Source organism: Athalia rosae, chromosome 3 (genome assembly GCF_917208135.1).
Source record: "Athalia rosae chromosome 3, iyAthRosa1.1, whole genome shotgun sequence".
NCBI classification, from domain to species: Eukaryota; Metazoa; Arthropoda; class Insecta; order Hymenoptera; family Athaliidae; genus Athalia; species Athalia rosae.
This window is the reverse complement of record NC_064028.1, coordinates 24,517,396-24,534,267: the sequence shown is the minus strand read 5'-3', so window position 1 is coordinate 24,534,267 and position 16,872 is coordinate 24,517,396. Positions and strand designations below refer to the sequence as shown.

The 16,872-nt window shown below is 39.8% G+C and overlaps 1 protein-coding gene across 5 annotated transcripts in view; it reads left to right on the top strand.

Moving 5' to 3' along the window:
- The first annotated feature begins 10,222 nt into the window (after positions 1 to 10,222).
- Positions 10,223 to 16,872, top strand: part of LOC105686868 (synaptogenesis protein syg-2) — a 173,654-nt gene continuing 167,004 nt past the window's right edge. For 4 of the 5 annotated variants that reach the window (XM_048653239.1, XM_048653238.1, XM_048653237.1 and 1 more), the window contains exons 1-2: positions 10,223 to 10,538; positions 14,405 to 15,032. In XM_048653239.1, coding sequence (XP_048509196.1) covers positions 14,966 to 15,032 — 67 coding nt within the window. In that variant the 5' untranslated portion in view covers positions 10,223 to 10,538; positions 14,405 to 14,965. The remainder of the gene's footprint in view (positions 10,539 to 14,404; positions 15,033 to 16,872) is intronic. The other variant, XM_048653236.1, reaches the window with a different exon arrangement.

Below are 16,872 nucleotides of genomic sequence, written 5' to 3'. Positions count from 1 at the left end.
AAGAGGAGAGGCGCGACGCCTTTTTCTCGTTCGCTCGGCTATCGCAGACTCTACAAGCTGCCGCTCGCTTCTCGTTTTCGTTGCATTCGGTGTGTTTGGGGACTGGGTGGCGTAGGTTAAGGGTTGAGGGTTGGAGGTCGGCCAAATAGGAATTGGCTATTGACCAAACCAATGGTAAATTACCGAAGCACCTTGTCCGTATAGATGCTTCAGGCCTGTTACGTGTCGTGTATTCGATTATCTACGCTACTCAGCCGCTGCTTTATTAGGGCGAACTATTCGCTAATGCCCCCATAACCCGTTGACGATTTCCACACGCTCGACAAAACTCGACACAAATTTTACCTAATAACCATCCGAACGCCGGCACAAAAATAACAATTATTCTCTTCACAAGGTGGGGCGCGAAGATAAAGAGATTTAAAAATCATCGCCAAATTTTCGGGGGTCGGAGGATAGAATCTGTGACGATACGATTCTCGCACCCTCAGATTGAAACTTCCCGTCATTTTGTTTTCTTTAATTTGTACGAGAGTACGATTGCGCGACGGTAAAATTCATTGTCAGTGTTATTTGTATCTAGTCAGTGAAGGTTGAGTAAAGTCTGGCCTTTTTCGAAAGTTCCCTCAGGTGGGTAAAATTACGGTGTTAAGGGTGGACGATAGCACCCCTTAATTATAATTCGGAGATTAAAATTGAAAGGTCGCACCCTGCGGAGGCGGGAGCGTTTGGACTTTAATCGGATGGTTAAGTCGAAAGAAAAATATTCCCCGTTAAGAGGAAGGGAGAGAATAGCGCGGGTCGGGGGGGATGGGGGGGGGAGGAAAAATAGGGGATGAGGCGGCAGGTCCTAAGAAAAACATAACTGTAGAAGATGAATTCGGGGTGGAGACGACTCACGCAATTCCTTTATTATAATATCTGTATTCGAAGCATTCTCTATCGATGAAACGACTGAAATTATAAAGTTCGAGTTATTGTACCTGCACGGAACGAAAATTCTATGGGTTATTATTCTACAGTCAATTCCGCCGAGGGATGTTAACGACGTGGATTATACCGCGATCAAGAACTGCAGGCGTTACGAAATAAGGATAAATGATTAAAAACAATACGAGGCGATGCAAATAGAAAGGTGAAAAAGGACCTCGAAAACGGTATCACGTCGCAACAGACCGAGAGATCCAACGATCAATGGATCGATTGATCAATCGATCGATTCCCATCCGGTTCGGTTGAAATCCAACGAAACATCGATCAAATATTGTACATACCCGCACTCTTGGGGTGGTCCGAATTGATTACCTTCAGCTTTATAATAATACCATGATATCCTAAAAAAAAAAGAGACAATCGTGCACAGTTTGATTTATGGGTACGTAGCCGTTGCTTCGAGCGTGCTTCCTTTATCTCATTTTCTCGTTTCTTCTTTTTTCTCTTCGGTGGCGGTTTTATTTTCCGCGTAACTTCGTGACGCCCCATCGTGGCGTTTCAGTTTCCGTTGCGAATGGGTATTTAATATTCTCACGTTGTATCGAGAGACGACGACGTCGGCCACGTCGAGGACAACGACTACGATGCCAGCTATGACCATGTTCAACGGCCTAGAATTTGTCGCTAGCGTTTTAATTAATAAAACACCGCCGGCTTAACCCCCGGGGGACAACGAAAACCGACGCGTGACGCGATGTTGGCGAGTATTATAGTAAAAATACCTCCGAACGAACGAACGAACCAACGGAGTTGTTAATACACACGTACGAACATTTTTTCAAAAAAAAAAAAAGAATCATAAAAGGAAAGAAAAAAAAAAAAAAGTGATATGATACGCAAGTCTCACGTAAACACATATGTACATGTTGTACAGATGTGAATATGATACATAACTTATAAGCACATTAAATTTTTAACGGTATCATGGTACGTGTGGTGTATACGTGTGTAAATACGTATCGCGCTTTCCACGTGCAATTTAGTAAAAGCCATGCGATACGCCTAATTACGACGCACTTTTTTACCCCTGCGTTTTATTCACGTGTACCACGTATGTACCTACCTACCCACACATTCGCCGTTCTCTGTCGTTCTTCATCTGATACCCCGGTAACTCTGAAAATATGGTTGGTAAAAACCTGAAGTGAAAAAATGTTGCCCCTCAAGGGAAGCTCTACATCTGATATTTAGTTTTTGCAATACTTCCTTCCAGAAATCATACAATTTCCGGTTCTACCATCGAGAATCGTAACGAATTTCCTTTTCCACAGGACCTGCGTATCGACCTTATGTGTACGGTATATATGGTACGTATGAACTTTCCCCTACTTTTTCTCCAATACTTTCCATTCTCGATGGAAAAGTGGTTTTCCTTCTCTCGGTGATTTTCCTAAAATAAAATACCTGAAGGTAAGTGTTGAGCTTCGGCGTTCTTGTGACGCACGCTCGACGTAGTTGTCATTTTTTTAAGTTACGATTTGATCCCCTTGAGTTTTTCGGTGACGCGGACGAGGGTGGCACCGGTGATTTACGTATGGCCGAATTATATCGAGAAAAGTTGTTGGCCGCGGAACGAACGAGTTGACTTTTCGCGATGGAAGTCGACAAAGAGACGCTTGAAAACGCTTTTCGCGCTTACCGGAATTCGAACTCCATTTCGTAGGGACTTTTACTCGAGATTCTCAAGTTTTACGTGTCGTATACCTGTAGGTATAACCCACAAAACACCGACGCACCCGGGTTTCCCAAGTGTCTCGAATATTACCCGGTGAAACAGAGCGAACTCGACGTAACTGGATGGAGAGAGAGGGAAACGTATTTACCCAAAACACTTGCGCGATAACGGGTGAACGAGGAAATCTAAATTCACGGAATCCCATTTTCGCAAAATTCGTGAAAAATCTCGAAAACACCTTTTCTTTTTTTTTTTATCATTATTTTTCTTCTTCCACAGCGAGAGCTTTTACACGACCTTTCATACCGGTCGGCATATCATTTAATTGACGTGGCGCGGAATGAGAGGAGAAAAAATTGTCTACCCGAGATCAAAATATTTTTGGAATCGAATCGGTCGACCTGTTCTTCCCGGATACCCGCTAAATTCCGGCGTACACCGTGTACGGTATGCGAAAAGTCGTTCCCCGCGAGCTTTTTGCTTAGCTGCAGATTCGGAGGGGAATAAGTTTTGGATGTACACACAGAGAGAGCGAGGTGTGATTTTCATCGAAAAAGCAGAGGTGAGGTGTACCGGTCGTTGCGGTTGTGAGAGCACCGTGGTGCGCGGTGCCCCTTTAAGCTCTTGAATTTCTCTTTCATTTACATCGAAAAGAGAGTATCCGTGTACACGGCTGGATATTATACATAGTCGGAGGGTTTCGCGGATATCGCGCGCGGGATAAAGTACAGGTAGAAGTAATAATGTAAAAAAAAAAGAGGGAGAGAAAGAAAAGGTGGGATTATCAAAGGTGGTCGTGCGTCGCGATCGCGAATGAACGAGCGCTCGTTAATCATATAGAATGGATAATTATTCGAAGAGGGCGGACGGACGGACGGACGGACACGAGCGATTCGTCCGTGTGGGAGTCCTTCGTTTCGTTTTGCGTCGGTGGGGTGGTAGCGGTGCACAGTCGCGCGGATATATTCAGCAGCTTTGAATCTATCTCAAATAGCTTTCGAGATACGTCCACTCGGACATACCAGCGTGTACACGTATACGGTAGTTGTGCGAATGCACGCGAACGTACGGCAGGGTCGCGGTATGCGGTACGTACAATCTGCACACCGTATATAACGTACGCTACGTACCACGGTCGCACCGCTTTTCGGCGATAGACTTTAAAAGCGTACACGTATACACGTAGGTATAGCTTTTCCACGTTGCCGAGCGTTCGCCAATGCGAACGTAGAGTAAATACAGAACTTCCGAATCCAGGATCTACCGGGCTGCGCAGGGGCTCGTCACATCCGCCATTAAGTCGTATCATTATTTACCAACACTGTACGTATTGTGTGCGCGTGTGTGTACGTAGTACATCGTGTGTGGTGCACTTTGTGGCTGTGAGACTTTAGAAAACACGTCACTACGTACGTGACCTTTTCACGTACGTCTGGCTCGAGGTACGCGTACGCGAGCATTTCGCGAATCTGAGTTTTGAGGTCGACCACGTTTTTCCAAAATTTTTCAATTTTTTCTTTTTTTTTCTCCACTCGATATCGCGAACGATACGTGAAATTTTTCAATTATTACGTCAGTTTCAGATTCAGCAGTCTCGGAAATTCGCGATGCACAATTTCGACGAAGTTCGGTTATTCGATTCATTGAAATCTAGTTCGCCGAACTCGGAATCACCGTTTTGAAAATATTCAACAATTCGAAGATACGCCCGAGAACTATGATTGTAGAATGAAAATTCGTCGAACTTTTCTAATTATACTTTTCCATATTCCACACCGTTTTCGGATCAAACGATCCGAACGATCGGCACAGACCACAAATTTCGTAGGAATAGGATCAGTCGACGCTGATACAGGTATGCGCGTGTTAACAAATTCCCCCAATTTAACACCGTCTTATAACTTCCTGCACGGCATGGGCAGCATGGCGTGTCCGTTAAAATCATGGATGTGGCTTCTTTTAAAAATAGGAAACACCGAGTTGTACGGATAGATAAATAACTCGTTCGTCAAAAACCTGGGACGTAGAAATTATATCGGCACCTGGCACGCGTCCGATGTAATTTTATCCCCATTGTCGAGTATAAGTGCCTGGAGGGGCGTCCCTCTTTGTCCCTCGTATTATTTTTTTTTTTCTTGTCTTTTTTTATTGTCGCAAGAAGGAAGAGTCAGAGAACTGCCACTCCGATCAGACGTGCAGAAGTGCGGGTACGGGTCTATATGGCATACGACCATCCGGGTCATCCGGTGGACCGAAACTAAATCCCGTGGACGACCTCCGATCGAATTAAACCCGACTGACAGGAATTATGGGACCGCACAGGTCGAATGAAATTTTTATCATTATCGTTTTCCGTGCTTTTTTTCACACCTATGGATGGTTTTCGATCTCATTCGATCGCTTAGTTGTTGAATTGGCTGTAGATTCAAAGAAAAAAAGAAAAGGATTTTCGTCGTTATTTTTTACAATTAATCCAGATTTCTCATCTGATTTCACTTGTTGAGCGATTACTTCATTTTTTCGATCACATAGGATAAATTAATTAATTCTGATCCACAAGTGGCCATCGCTAGTCGATTTATACAACCACGCGGCAGAAGTGACGTGAACCTTATGCGATACTGTTATTATATTCTTATAATTGTAACGACCTACTAATTGATCGTTAAATTTGAGTGACTGGTGCAGTTATTAATGAGTTATGACAAGCGACGACCATCCTACCTATTATCGCGGTGATGTGATATCCGTTTCACAATGAATGAGGGACAAATTATCCCCTACACTCATTGCGCAATTTTGAAGAACAATTCGTTGATCGTTAAAAAAACTTCTTCATTTCTAATCAATGTCTCTTCGTCCTGCGTCAACTGTGAACGGAACAGCGACGTATTTCTACTAATTATTCAGAATTTTATCTGCATCAGATCGATCTCTGTTGGATTCAGGCTCAGTGCCTATTTATTTGTATCTAATGAGAGAAACGTTCCGATCAATTGAACGTATAACGTCGACGCACAAGTGGTGCTTCACTTTTGTTCCAATCGTTTAGCCATTTTGGATGAATGCGGACAATGGCAACAGAAGTTGGGGATTGATCGACTATTGAGATATCATCATTTCAATCGAAATTCTCATACCTTGAACCATGTATTCGTTCGTCTGTTACGACCAGAAGCGGTTTCGAAGGAAATGGATGATTTTTTAACCGTTTGACGAATCTTCATTCCGCACAACAAGATGTATTCGAATCGAGGGTGTTTTCATTTGCAATCCGCCATGTACTTCTACAGCCTTATTGGCTAGGAATGAACCGTTTCACGGTGTAAGTTTAATTCGGTCTTCAGCGCACAATGTCTGGTTATGTGAAATACATTGCGCAGATAATATCATATAGCACACCCGGGATGCACACGCACAAGCAGTAGCATCGGCTGCGCGCGATCCGATCTACGAAGCCAACTAGAGAGATCTTTCTTTATCTCTTCCTTTCTCTCTCTTTCTTCCCATCTTTTCTCTTCCTTCCTTCCTTCCTTTGCCTTACGGCTTTCAACGGCGATGTTATACCCACTTATCTCCCTAAGATCTGGGCGACCTTCTCTCGTCTCTCTCTCTCTCTCTTCTGCTCTTCACCCACCTCAGCAGCAGCAGCAACAGCAGCTATACATCTTTTAACTCTTCTGTCTACATGTGCCTCAGAAGCGGCTAGGCAGTCTACGATCATGTCTTATAATACCTCGTTTTCTACACAACACAAAATACGTACAACCTCGCAGCCTATGAGACGACGACGACGACGATTTATAACCCGGAAACAGGTTCCGTTCAGGCCAAAAACGTGAAATGCAGTCGATGATTTTCCACGGTATTCTTTTTTTTTTTTTTCATTCTTTCAATATCATTTTTCCGGAAATATTTGTTTCCCGACATTTTTTTCAATCAGAACACACAAAGATCATGAGTTTTAGTTCCGTGTTTTTTTTTTTATTCCGACGATTTTATTTTTGATTAAAAATAGCGCAGAATTGTTTTTCAGTTTTATTTTTATTTTCGGAGTGATTTTCAAAATCAAACTTCACAGCGGGAACGGGGAATGCGAAAGAGGGAAAAAGAGATGTTTCCCGTACAGGTATAGATATGTACGGTGTGCGCCTACTAGCGGTTGAAAAAGTTGAAATTAACAAACCGATTTCGGAAGTTAAATCCGCACTTTACCTCCGTACAAATCCTGTGCAGCTATACGTTTATTTACCTTGAATATACATATATGTGTGTATATTTGCTACGTGAATATTCGCCTACCTACAACTTTGGTTTGAAAACCAGTTAAAGCCGTTTCAAAATCTATTGCAGAGAGTTTGAATACCCGAATTTCATCAACTCGTCAGGCGCTCCAATAGCGGGGTAGCTACTACATGTTGTACGTACATAAACATGAAAAGCGATCGGATGCGCCCTCTTACCGAATTTCGCACAGCAAGTTTTAATTTCACTCTTATTGAGCCATTTTTCGGAATTACAAATAACATTTCAAAACGATAAGAAGTGTTTTCTCGCTCTTTCCTCTTCCACGGTGAATGTTCGGCGAAGATTTTGAAAATTATGACTCGAAAAGGAAGAAACGAGAATCCGGAAAAATACGCACTTCGAAAGAGCGAAAAGCGGGGGAGTCAGAGAGAGAAAGAGGAGAGAGGAGAATGAGAAAAAAATTAGGAAAAACCGAATCAACGAAAAAGCACAAAGAAAATATAAGAGAGAAGGTAAAGGTGGACTTAGCAACAACAAAAGAAAAGCATATCGCCGGTTTTGGAGAATAACACAAAAGAAACAATAGCCGAGCTTAAAAGTAACAAGAATTGTTTGCAGGTAAAGGGATCGCGGGATATAAATCGAAGAATGAGGAGAAAAGGGATAGGTAGGTAAGTAATAATAAGTAGGAAGCTCGTTGAACTTGACTCAAAGAATAAAATCTGTAAACCTTTGAAATAACGACAAATTAACGAACGATATGAAAGAAGGGTCACAAACGGAAGAGGTTTTCCTTTCTCTCCTAATCAGTAATTTTTTTCCCTCCCTTTTTTGTCAAACGAATAAACGCGAGGCCGTGGTAGGCTACCCACACTGAATATGAAACGGAAAATAATGCACAATTAGGTGAACAGGACGATTTTCTTTCATGGAAATTGTAATGCCGAATTTTTCAATTTTATCGTAATCGCAGTACGATTTAATGATTATTTCCCACGATTGAGCGTTATTGTGACGTAGTACATATGTACGCGTTGTTCTATACATAATTACATATATATATATACATATATATATATATTCATATATGTATATGCTCCGAGGAAGCTGTGACTTTCCTAAAATATGAACGCCGAAGGGCTGAAACCGCTGCAGAAAGGGAAGGGCGAGAAAAAGGGAGGGGATTTTGATTAACGATTGGATTAAGGCATTGTTGCGGTCGACACGATATGAAGTTGGGAGCCCCTGATCGCTAATAATGATCAACTGTGTGATTTATTAACCGAATACTGCCGGGCATACACTATACGTATATTTCTATCGTTGCAGTGCCGGCGAACCCATATACTCCCTGTAACGTATATTATATAAAGGGAGTCGCAACGGCCCTTAATTAAAATATACGGAGTAGTCGTCTGCCGTACGAAAAACCACCTTACACCGTGATTCCTCTTAAATATATCCTTGCTTTTACCACCGAAGAACGCGTAGCGCTTGATTTATACCACATTCGACGCTGCGCACGAGGTGAAAATCTACATATCGCGTTGCTTATTCACATTTTCATTTTATTTGTTTCTTTTCTCCTTATCCCACACCTCCCCCTCCTCCACCATCGATAACTCACTATCAGACCTATATGGCGTGAAAAATTATACCCAAAAACTGGTAGGAATTGGCTTCCACTTTCTAATGTCCACAGCTAGGTATCTTAATTTATTGGTTTTCGTTTTACCGCGTGAAAAATATTCGGCTTTTTGTTTTCAAGCATTCCGTTTTATTGAAAACGAGAAAATGAAAAAATTCATAAATAAATAAACGAACGAAAGAATGAAGTATTTAATGTATGCAGGTTACCATCTATTTTTAAAATTAATGCTTTTGAATTTATTTCTATTCTTTTTTCTCTACGGTATGAATGGTTCAAGGGAGAAAAGTGCTCGGAGCTTTACGATCAATTAACGTGACACACCGTGTATTGTAAACCTATGTATACACGTGTATACTGTACACGTACATTTTTTTCCACGTATACATAACGTCAGTTAGCGGAGGACAATTTATCGGTTAGGTACATAGATCTTATTATACTTTTATACATATACAAATGTATACCACCTCCTCCACTCGCAAAGACACGTAGAGCTGCGGGGGGTCTGGAATAGGTTCTCCGGACGCAACTAATGGATGAACGTCGAGTCCTGTTTACTTTACAATCAAGAATCGAGATCGTTTCTCTCTTTCTTTTCTTTTACTCTCCTCTTCCTCTCTTTTATTGTCCGGTATATAAAAATAAACGTATAATAAAAAGTGTAACGCCTATGGGTTATAGGCACCATACTTATACGTATCAACGATGTGATAGCCCGTTGAATTCGTTCCGTTGGACGTGCACCGCAGCCACCTTTATGTGAGAGGAGAAAGAAGAAGAAAAAAAAAAGGAAAAATGAAAAATTTTCATCCATTATTACGTCGATTCGGTGATAGTGTCGAGTATAATGTCGAGAGTACCTCGAGATTACAATAAAAGGGCGTTGAAAACGTCTTTTCGTATATGGCTATATTATGGGCACAGGTTATCCGGCAAAGCTCTCAATGTCTCGTTCGGAAATAGACCTGGCTAAACGGAGAGGGTATACATATATCTATCGTCCGATGCATTTCGTGGGGTTTTATAGATCCGTTCTACGAAAATTATCGCCGAGTAAATCGTGACGATTCTCAGGGATTCTGAGAACCGAAGCGCATTTCACTGATAAAAATTAACCCACGCGTACGTTCTAATGGTCAAAAAACCACAGGAATATAACGTAAAGAGTTTCGACCCTGCTGGGCGGATACGTATTATTTTTTCTCGCGGATTAAGCTGTCCTTCCTTTTTGGCGAAATAAAAATTTTCCGAATCCAAATGTGTTGTCGGGTTGGAGAATCAAGAGTTCGATTCGAATGACTTCACACATTCGTCATGGTTCCGGACGGCGAACGATCCAAATTAGTTTTTCATTTCTTTCCCTTGTCTAGAAAAAAATTGGAAATATCAGGTGCGGTCGATTCGAATGATCGGAGAGGGGGCGTCGCGGCGGCCCGATGACGATCGTTGCATTTAACGGACGGCGGTACGATGGAATAGAATTGCGGGTTGAATTCAGCCTCGGCTTCAGCATCAGCATCCCCCGTAGTGTCGGGTACTACCCCAAACGTATAGTTGTGAAAAGTAAGCGTGTAAGCAAAGCCGGCGTCGCGACGCTGAACGGGGACGCCAAGAACTACCTTCTCGACGGCGCCGTACTTCAGTGTCGAGTCCGCGTTCACCGAGAGCGCACACGCGTATCGTGTTATCGCACCGTAAACTCTTTAAACGGTCAATGAAAAATTCGATAAAATAAATTAAATTGCGTATATTCATCAGTTCATTCCAATATTTCTATATAATTTCATCGATTCACGGCCTATTGCACAAAAAAAGAGAACGAAAAAACCTCAGTAATTATCCATGAGTATAAGTACAGTGACGAGAAGTTCATCGAAACGGATAAATTGATAATAAAAAATAAAAGTATATATATAAATTAGAGCGATGAATAAATAATTTCAAACTTCTTTATTACATGTGTATCATAAAGTACGTAATAATTGAAAACACAAAAAAGTTTTTCCACCTAGAAGATAATGAGATTTTTTTTTCTTATTTTTCACATTTCTTATGCACCATTTTTTCCAACACTTAGTTGATCATAAAAAAAGAACAGGAAAATTTCAATTATTAATACATAGTGGTGTGTGGGTACGACAAGGATTACCTTATAAAAATTTTCCAGTTTTCAAAGAAAAGTTATCGAGTTATTTCCATTATCATCATTGTTATAGTTGTATTATTATCATTATGATTGTTATTATAATTTTTTGTATTTCACCTGCAAATATACGACAGAAGAAAAAAACCATTCTAGAGTTGATCAATATTAACGGACTAATTAATTACGAACGTTAGATGTGTGTGTACGCTGAGCCACTTGCAGATTAGTTTATGAATAAGTTGATTGGCAAAAACGACGAAGAAAAAAAGTGTAGAAAATTTTCTTCGATGCGATTATCACGTCTCCTTATGATTGAATTTTCGAATATCCGATTAAATTTCGCGCCGAAATTTAAAGCGAATCGAATACCCGAGAGGTATTTGAAAATTTCCGTACGGAAACGTCCGATTGACGACACTCCTTTTTCTACTATTCGTTCGTAGTCGGCCGAACTCGAGGCGGCGTAAATGTCTGACCCTAAGGTGTTGCTACTACTTACGGGCTTATTATAGGCCTGTGAGATAGCCATTCGACGTCAAAATCTATGCGTAGAATTGATGGGGCATTATTTGAAAATGATATCGGTGCAATGATACGGGCCTGCGTTAGTGGAAGAAGAAGAGTATATAGAAATCCTTGGAAGATTCGTGAATACGATGTGTGGATATCCCGATGTGATCCTTGAATATGAGTTTTGAGAAAGCTGAGGAAGCGAGAAATGGGGGAAAAAGGGGACGCGATGCGAGCGCTTAATTTTAAACGATATTTCCGCATATTTTATCACCCTTAATACTCGAGTCAAGCTCTGAAAGTGAATCGCTTAAGAGCTTTTCGTGAAATATATAGTGTGAAATTCCGTATATCAGTCGGGCGTCAGCAAAATTATTAAATTATATTTTTTATCAAAGAGGTCGGAAGCTCCGAAAAAGCTCATATTCGTTAATCTCTCCGCTCGCGGTTCTAATTTTTGAGTGATTAATTTTCTATCAAACGTTCCAAACATCCCATCAAAACCGAAAACCGTCACATTGAATAAAAAAAATCTCACGCAGGTAACCGATGCATTTTGCGTGTGCCTACATCGCTATCCGAAAAATTGATGAATCACGATTCGAAATTCAAAAAATTTTATCCGAATTTCAGACGTCGACCAGTCAAAGGTCGAAATCAAAAAATTCAAGTTTAGTAGTCTCGTAAGCCGCAACCTGAAGCAAAAGAAAAAAAAATTAAATATCAAAAAAATTCTACCATATTAAAAATTACAAACGAAATAAAATAAAGTGAACGAGAAAAAAATGAGTGATTTTCCAGAGTTGCACTCGTTCGAAAAAAAAATTCTCAAAGCTTCGAGCTTGCGGTATAACATATGCAAATGAAATTTTCTTTTGTCCGTCATAGAGTTCACAGAGACTGCAGTGAATTTTTGTAATTTCTTTAAAATGACTTAATAGATTTGATTTTTATTATCAACAGATGGTTGGTTTTTACGTCCCAACGTGCATACAATCTCCGAATATCCATCGAGTCCAGTTTCTTCGTTTTTATTCTCCCTCGTTTCTCTTCTCTTCCAATTCGCGTATAATAGCCGCATTTCTATCGTCGGTTTTTCTTACCCCGCGGAATTAAGGGATATATATTCGCGGCGAGTCGGCATTTATATCGGTCGGTATGTATGGATAGGATATACTTCGGGGTTAATCTAGGTCGGGAACAAATTGTTTGAAAGTAAGGTTGCGGTATAAAGGGTTTGAAGGTGGATCCGTTAATTAAGTAATACTGTAATAATATACGATGAAACTAACAAAGAGACCGGGGATTTTCACGGTTCCCGAATAATGTTCCACGAGGAATTCAGACTCGCCTCTTCTTCCTTAATACACGTACACTCCTCATGTGTAATAATACACACGCCTGGCAGTAAACTCCCGTAATTTAATTCCTTCGCGGATTAAGCTGGCGGAACATCAAATTTCGGTCCAACGATCATTTTTCCGCATCAGTTGTTCTCCCGATTCTCCTCAATATTTCAGTTTTAAACGGAGCTTTTTACCCCGAAAACTTGCTCTTTTTTCCTCTCGTTCAATCTTCGGGTACAAATACAGCGGAGTTTCGTAAGAAGGCAGAAAAAAGGAGAGAAGAAGGGGAAGTAGGGTGGAAAATAAAATACACGAAGCTATCGCAATTAATCACTTAGAGCTTTCATTTAATTATGTCCCGGCTACTAGCTGCGGGGGATTGGTAGAGGGAAAGAAGGTGGTGGTAAAAGTGGAGGAGGGTGGACTGACGTGTTATATACGGAAGAAAATCGCTATACATGCGATGTATACTCGTACGCGCGGGGATGAAAAAAGGCGAGTGGAAAATAAAACACAAGAAAAGAAAAAAAAAAAGCCCGAGACTCAGGGACGCGGAGACGAGAGGGGATGGACGAAAGTTCATCAATCAACGACGATAAAACCTGTCAAAGATAAATAAAAGATAAAAGAAAAATTAAATAGAATTGAAATTAGAGTGAAAAAAAGAGACTGAATACATGAAAATAGATGTTGCAAAAACTTAAAATTCGAAAAGATAGAGAAGTAGAAAAATCCCAATTCCCTTCCCTTCTCTCTCCTCAAATTCGATTTCACTTTTTCGTGAGCTTTTCAACGTAGTTATACTTCGCGGCGTTTCTGTATTGCAGGAAAAGCGCGAAACTTTACCAGAGATAAAGAGAGATGAAGAGGAGAGAAAAAAAAAAAGGCGAGATGGAAAGATTCACAACCAAAGCTTTTCGTACGGTACCTACACGGTATACGGCGTACTTATACCAACCTACCTATATATTCTATGGATTCCGTCTTTCTCTCTTTCGATCTCTCTCTACTTCAGAGAAGATTCCCCGAGTCATTACGTCGGTATTCACCACCAAAACCCCCAAGCTAAACCCTCTCTCAACTTACCTATACCCACCAATATGTATATATATATAATACGTATGTACGACACAAGGCATATATACGTACAGGTAGCACACAAACGCAGTTCGGGATTCATTTTATATACATATACTATATATGGTCAGAAAGTTCTGCAGAATTTTCTTTCACACTTTATCGACCCTCGACCCCCGCCGCCCCTCGCGCACCCGTCTCTATACTGACGAATTCAACGAAAGTTTGAGATGTTTTTTTTTTTTTTTTTTTTTCACCAACCTTTATTTTTCGTTTCCCAGCCCTTCACCGGTACCGGTGTACCTACCCCTATGACTCGCTGGCGGTACGACGTCACGTATACAGGAAAAATTTGATAATCTAATGAAGGCAGAAAAAATAAATTTATTCGCGTTATCGTTTCACGTTTATTACGATGCGTATCTTACGGTGTACCGTACACTTGCATGTATATGTATAAGGGATATTATGTATTCAATTGAACCACGTGATCGATCAAAATTTAATTTTAATTTGGATATATAATTCAGTTAACGATTATTGCAATAAAAAGAGCTGTCTGCGCAGCGTAGGTACACATCGGGCGTTGGATAGAACCATGCGCTAATTTTATGTATTAGTAATTGAAATTCTGTAGAATTTTTTTCATTTTTCAATCGCTAATTAATTTGATTCCCTGCGATAATATTCTTGTGCGAAATATTTTCGTTTTTACTCTTTTTTTTTCTCCTTCAATTTTTAATTCAATTTTACCTCAGTCAGGTACAGAGAAAAAAGCGTCACGGAGAGTATATAATAAATATCGTGAAATTCGATCCGATAAAAAAGAAAAAGAAGAAGAAAAAAAATGACTACGACGCCGTTATAGTTATCGCGAATGAAAATGAGTGATAATTTTTGTGTGGAAAACAAGAAGGACGACGAATGGAAACAGAGCGGAATGCATCGGCGTAATTCACTGCAGTGACTTTAACAAGTACACGAGAGAAGAGAAACAAAAAAAAATTGCACTTATGTCGGTTAAAAGAATCCGAATAAGATAAATCAAAAAACAAACAAATTTCAAACTGATAAATGTGAATATATATGTAGTCAATATATAGGTACATATATATTATATATACACGAATGCGTGTTTGAAGAAAATTATTAATGATAGTGTAAAAACGTATGTTATATACCTGCATTGTCGATGTGAAAAAGTGTCTAGTTATATTGATTTAAAAAAAAAAAAATTAGAAAAAAAATCAAAAATCTTAAAAATAAAATTGAATATAACGATAAATATAAATAAAATAGTAATAATAATTGATAGAAAAATGCGGTACTTGGTGCAGGCGTTACTTATTATAGCTGCTGCGTCGACCACGAGAGTTCGAGGACAAGGTCAGTTTCAACTTCGTTAACCTTTTAACACCCCTCACTAACTAATGATCACACGCTTAATTGCCCGGTGCGCCCGGGTATAGGTATATCATTATGCATATACCTATCACACACAACACGTATATTATGTATCAGGAATATCTAATTCGTACATGCCCACGTGTATATCAATAGGTGTGTGTATAATGTTAAAGATACGCCACCGTGAAATATTCATTTACACATCTATACTAAACTAGGTATGTATGAAAGGATATCGAGAAAAACGAGAAAAACGAGAAAAAAAAAGAAACGATAGGCAGACTAATCTGAATGGAACAGATTCGTATCTACCTACTCGGATGTACGATATGTGCAGGTGGCAGACCACGTCGACTGAAAAATTACTAAATTTTTCATTCATGTATCACATAATATTTTATACACCTATTAAAATATATATTCCATTTCATAAATCCCTACGATAATTTGATCTTCGTAATTATAATTATTTTGTGCGGGAAATGAATGGAATTTAATTATTTTATGTACACGAACCATATTACCTTGAAATGATACATACATATATATATATAAATACCAGCGTGGGTGAATTTCAATTTATTTATTTATACATTTATTTGTCTTACGTCATCTATTTTTTTATTTCTTTTTCTATTTTTACCGACACGAGCGTATATATTCAACGATGTAGTACAAATTGGAAAAACAATCTATGCATTTAGAACGTATTCGGGAAACCGAAAAAATGGCGCGTCGACATGAATTAATTGTAGAAAATTTCATGGAAAATAAACTTTGAAACGTAGATCGTCGAATTGATGAAGTAACGATTCTACAGTACAAAAGGGTGGAAATATCGTTTTCAAAGAGCAATTGAATTTTTTCGTCCTCCAATGTTCTTTTTTACAACAGAAACTTACAGAACGTACGTTGAAAATTATATTTCGCTCGTATTTTTTGAACAGACAAGTAAAAAAAAAAAATAAAAAAATAATAGAATGGCATTCACATGGAACTTTTTGGTTGGAAATCTGTGTGTCAAGAATGGGCGAGAGCGACGAGAATGCAAAATGAAAATAGTAAAACCGAAAAACGAAAAATGAATAGGTGAAAAAAAAAAAAGGGAACAAAAAAATCTGATACGCGAGTGCTCTAAAATATCAGCAAAAGCAGCATACCCGAGCGTATCTAGCGTGTTCGCGTCGTTAGGAAAAGACGATAAAGTACAAAAGACGTGCGGGATTCATCTCTGCTGTAGGTGGGTTGTTTTTCCTATGTCAGGTTTCTCGCTTTTGCCTCCGGTACACCCGCTCTCCTTCTCTCTAATTCTCTCCCCTTGTTGTTTTCTGGCAACATTTCTTTTGAGTTTTTTTTTTTTTTTCTTCCATTTATATCATACCGTATCTTGTTTTTTTATTTTTATTTTTTTTCGTTTTTAGTCTTTTTTACGACACATGCATTACGACGCACCGCACGCAACGCGTTATATACCTTGTAACACCGTGTCGTGCCATATTCCGCTACAATATGTATATACGTACACGTACGTACGTATGATGTACGTATGCATCATGTACAGCGTACACACACCGACACCCGTGCGTATGTACATCCATCTATTTACCTCAGCCGCACCGATGCTTCTCCCGCTGTTGTTGCTACTGCCGCTGCCGCTGCCGCCGCTGCTGCTCTGCCTCTAGCTTTTACTATACTGCGCCAAAATATCCCTCCTCTGAAGCTTCCCAAAAACACTCCTGTGGTTGGAACTTGCAGACATAATTCAAACCATGAACCACCCACTCCCCACTCCCCACCCCCCATTCCCATCCCCCACACG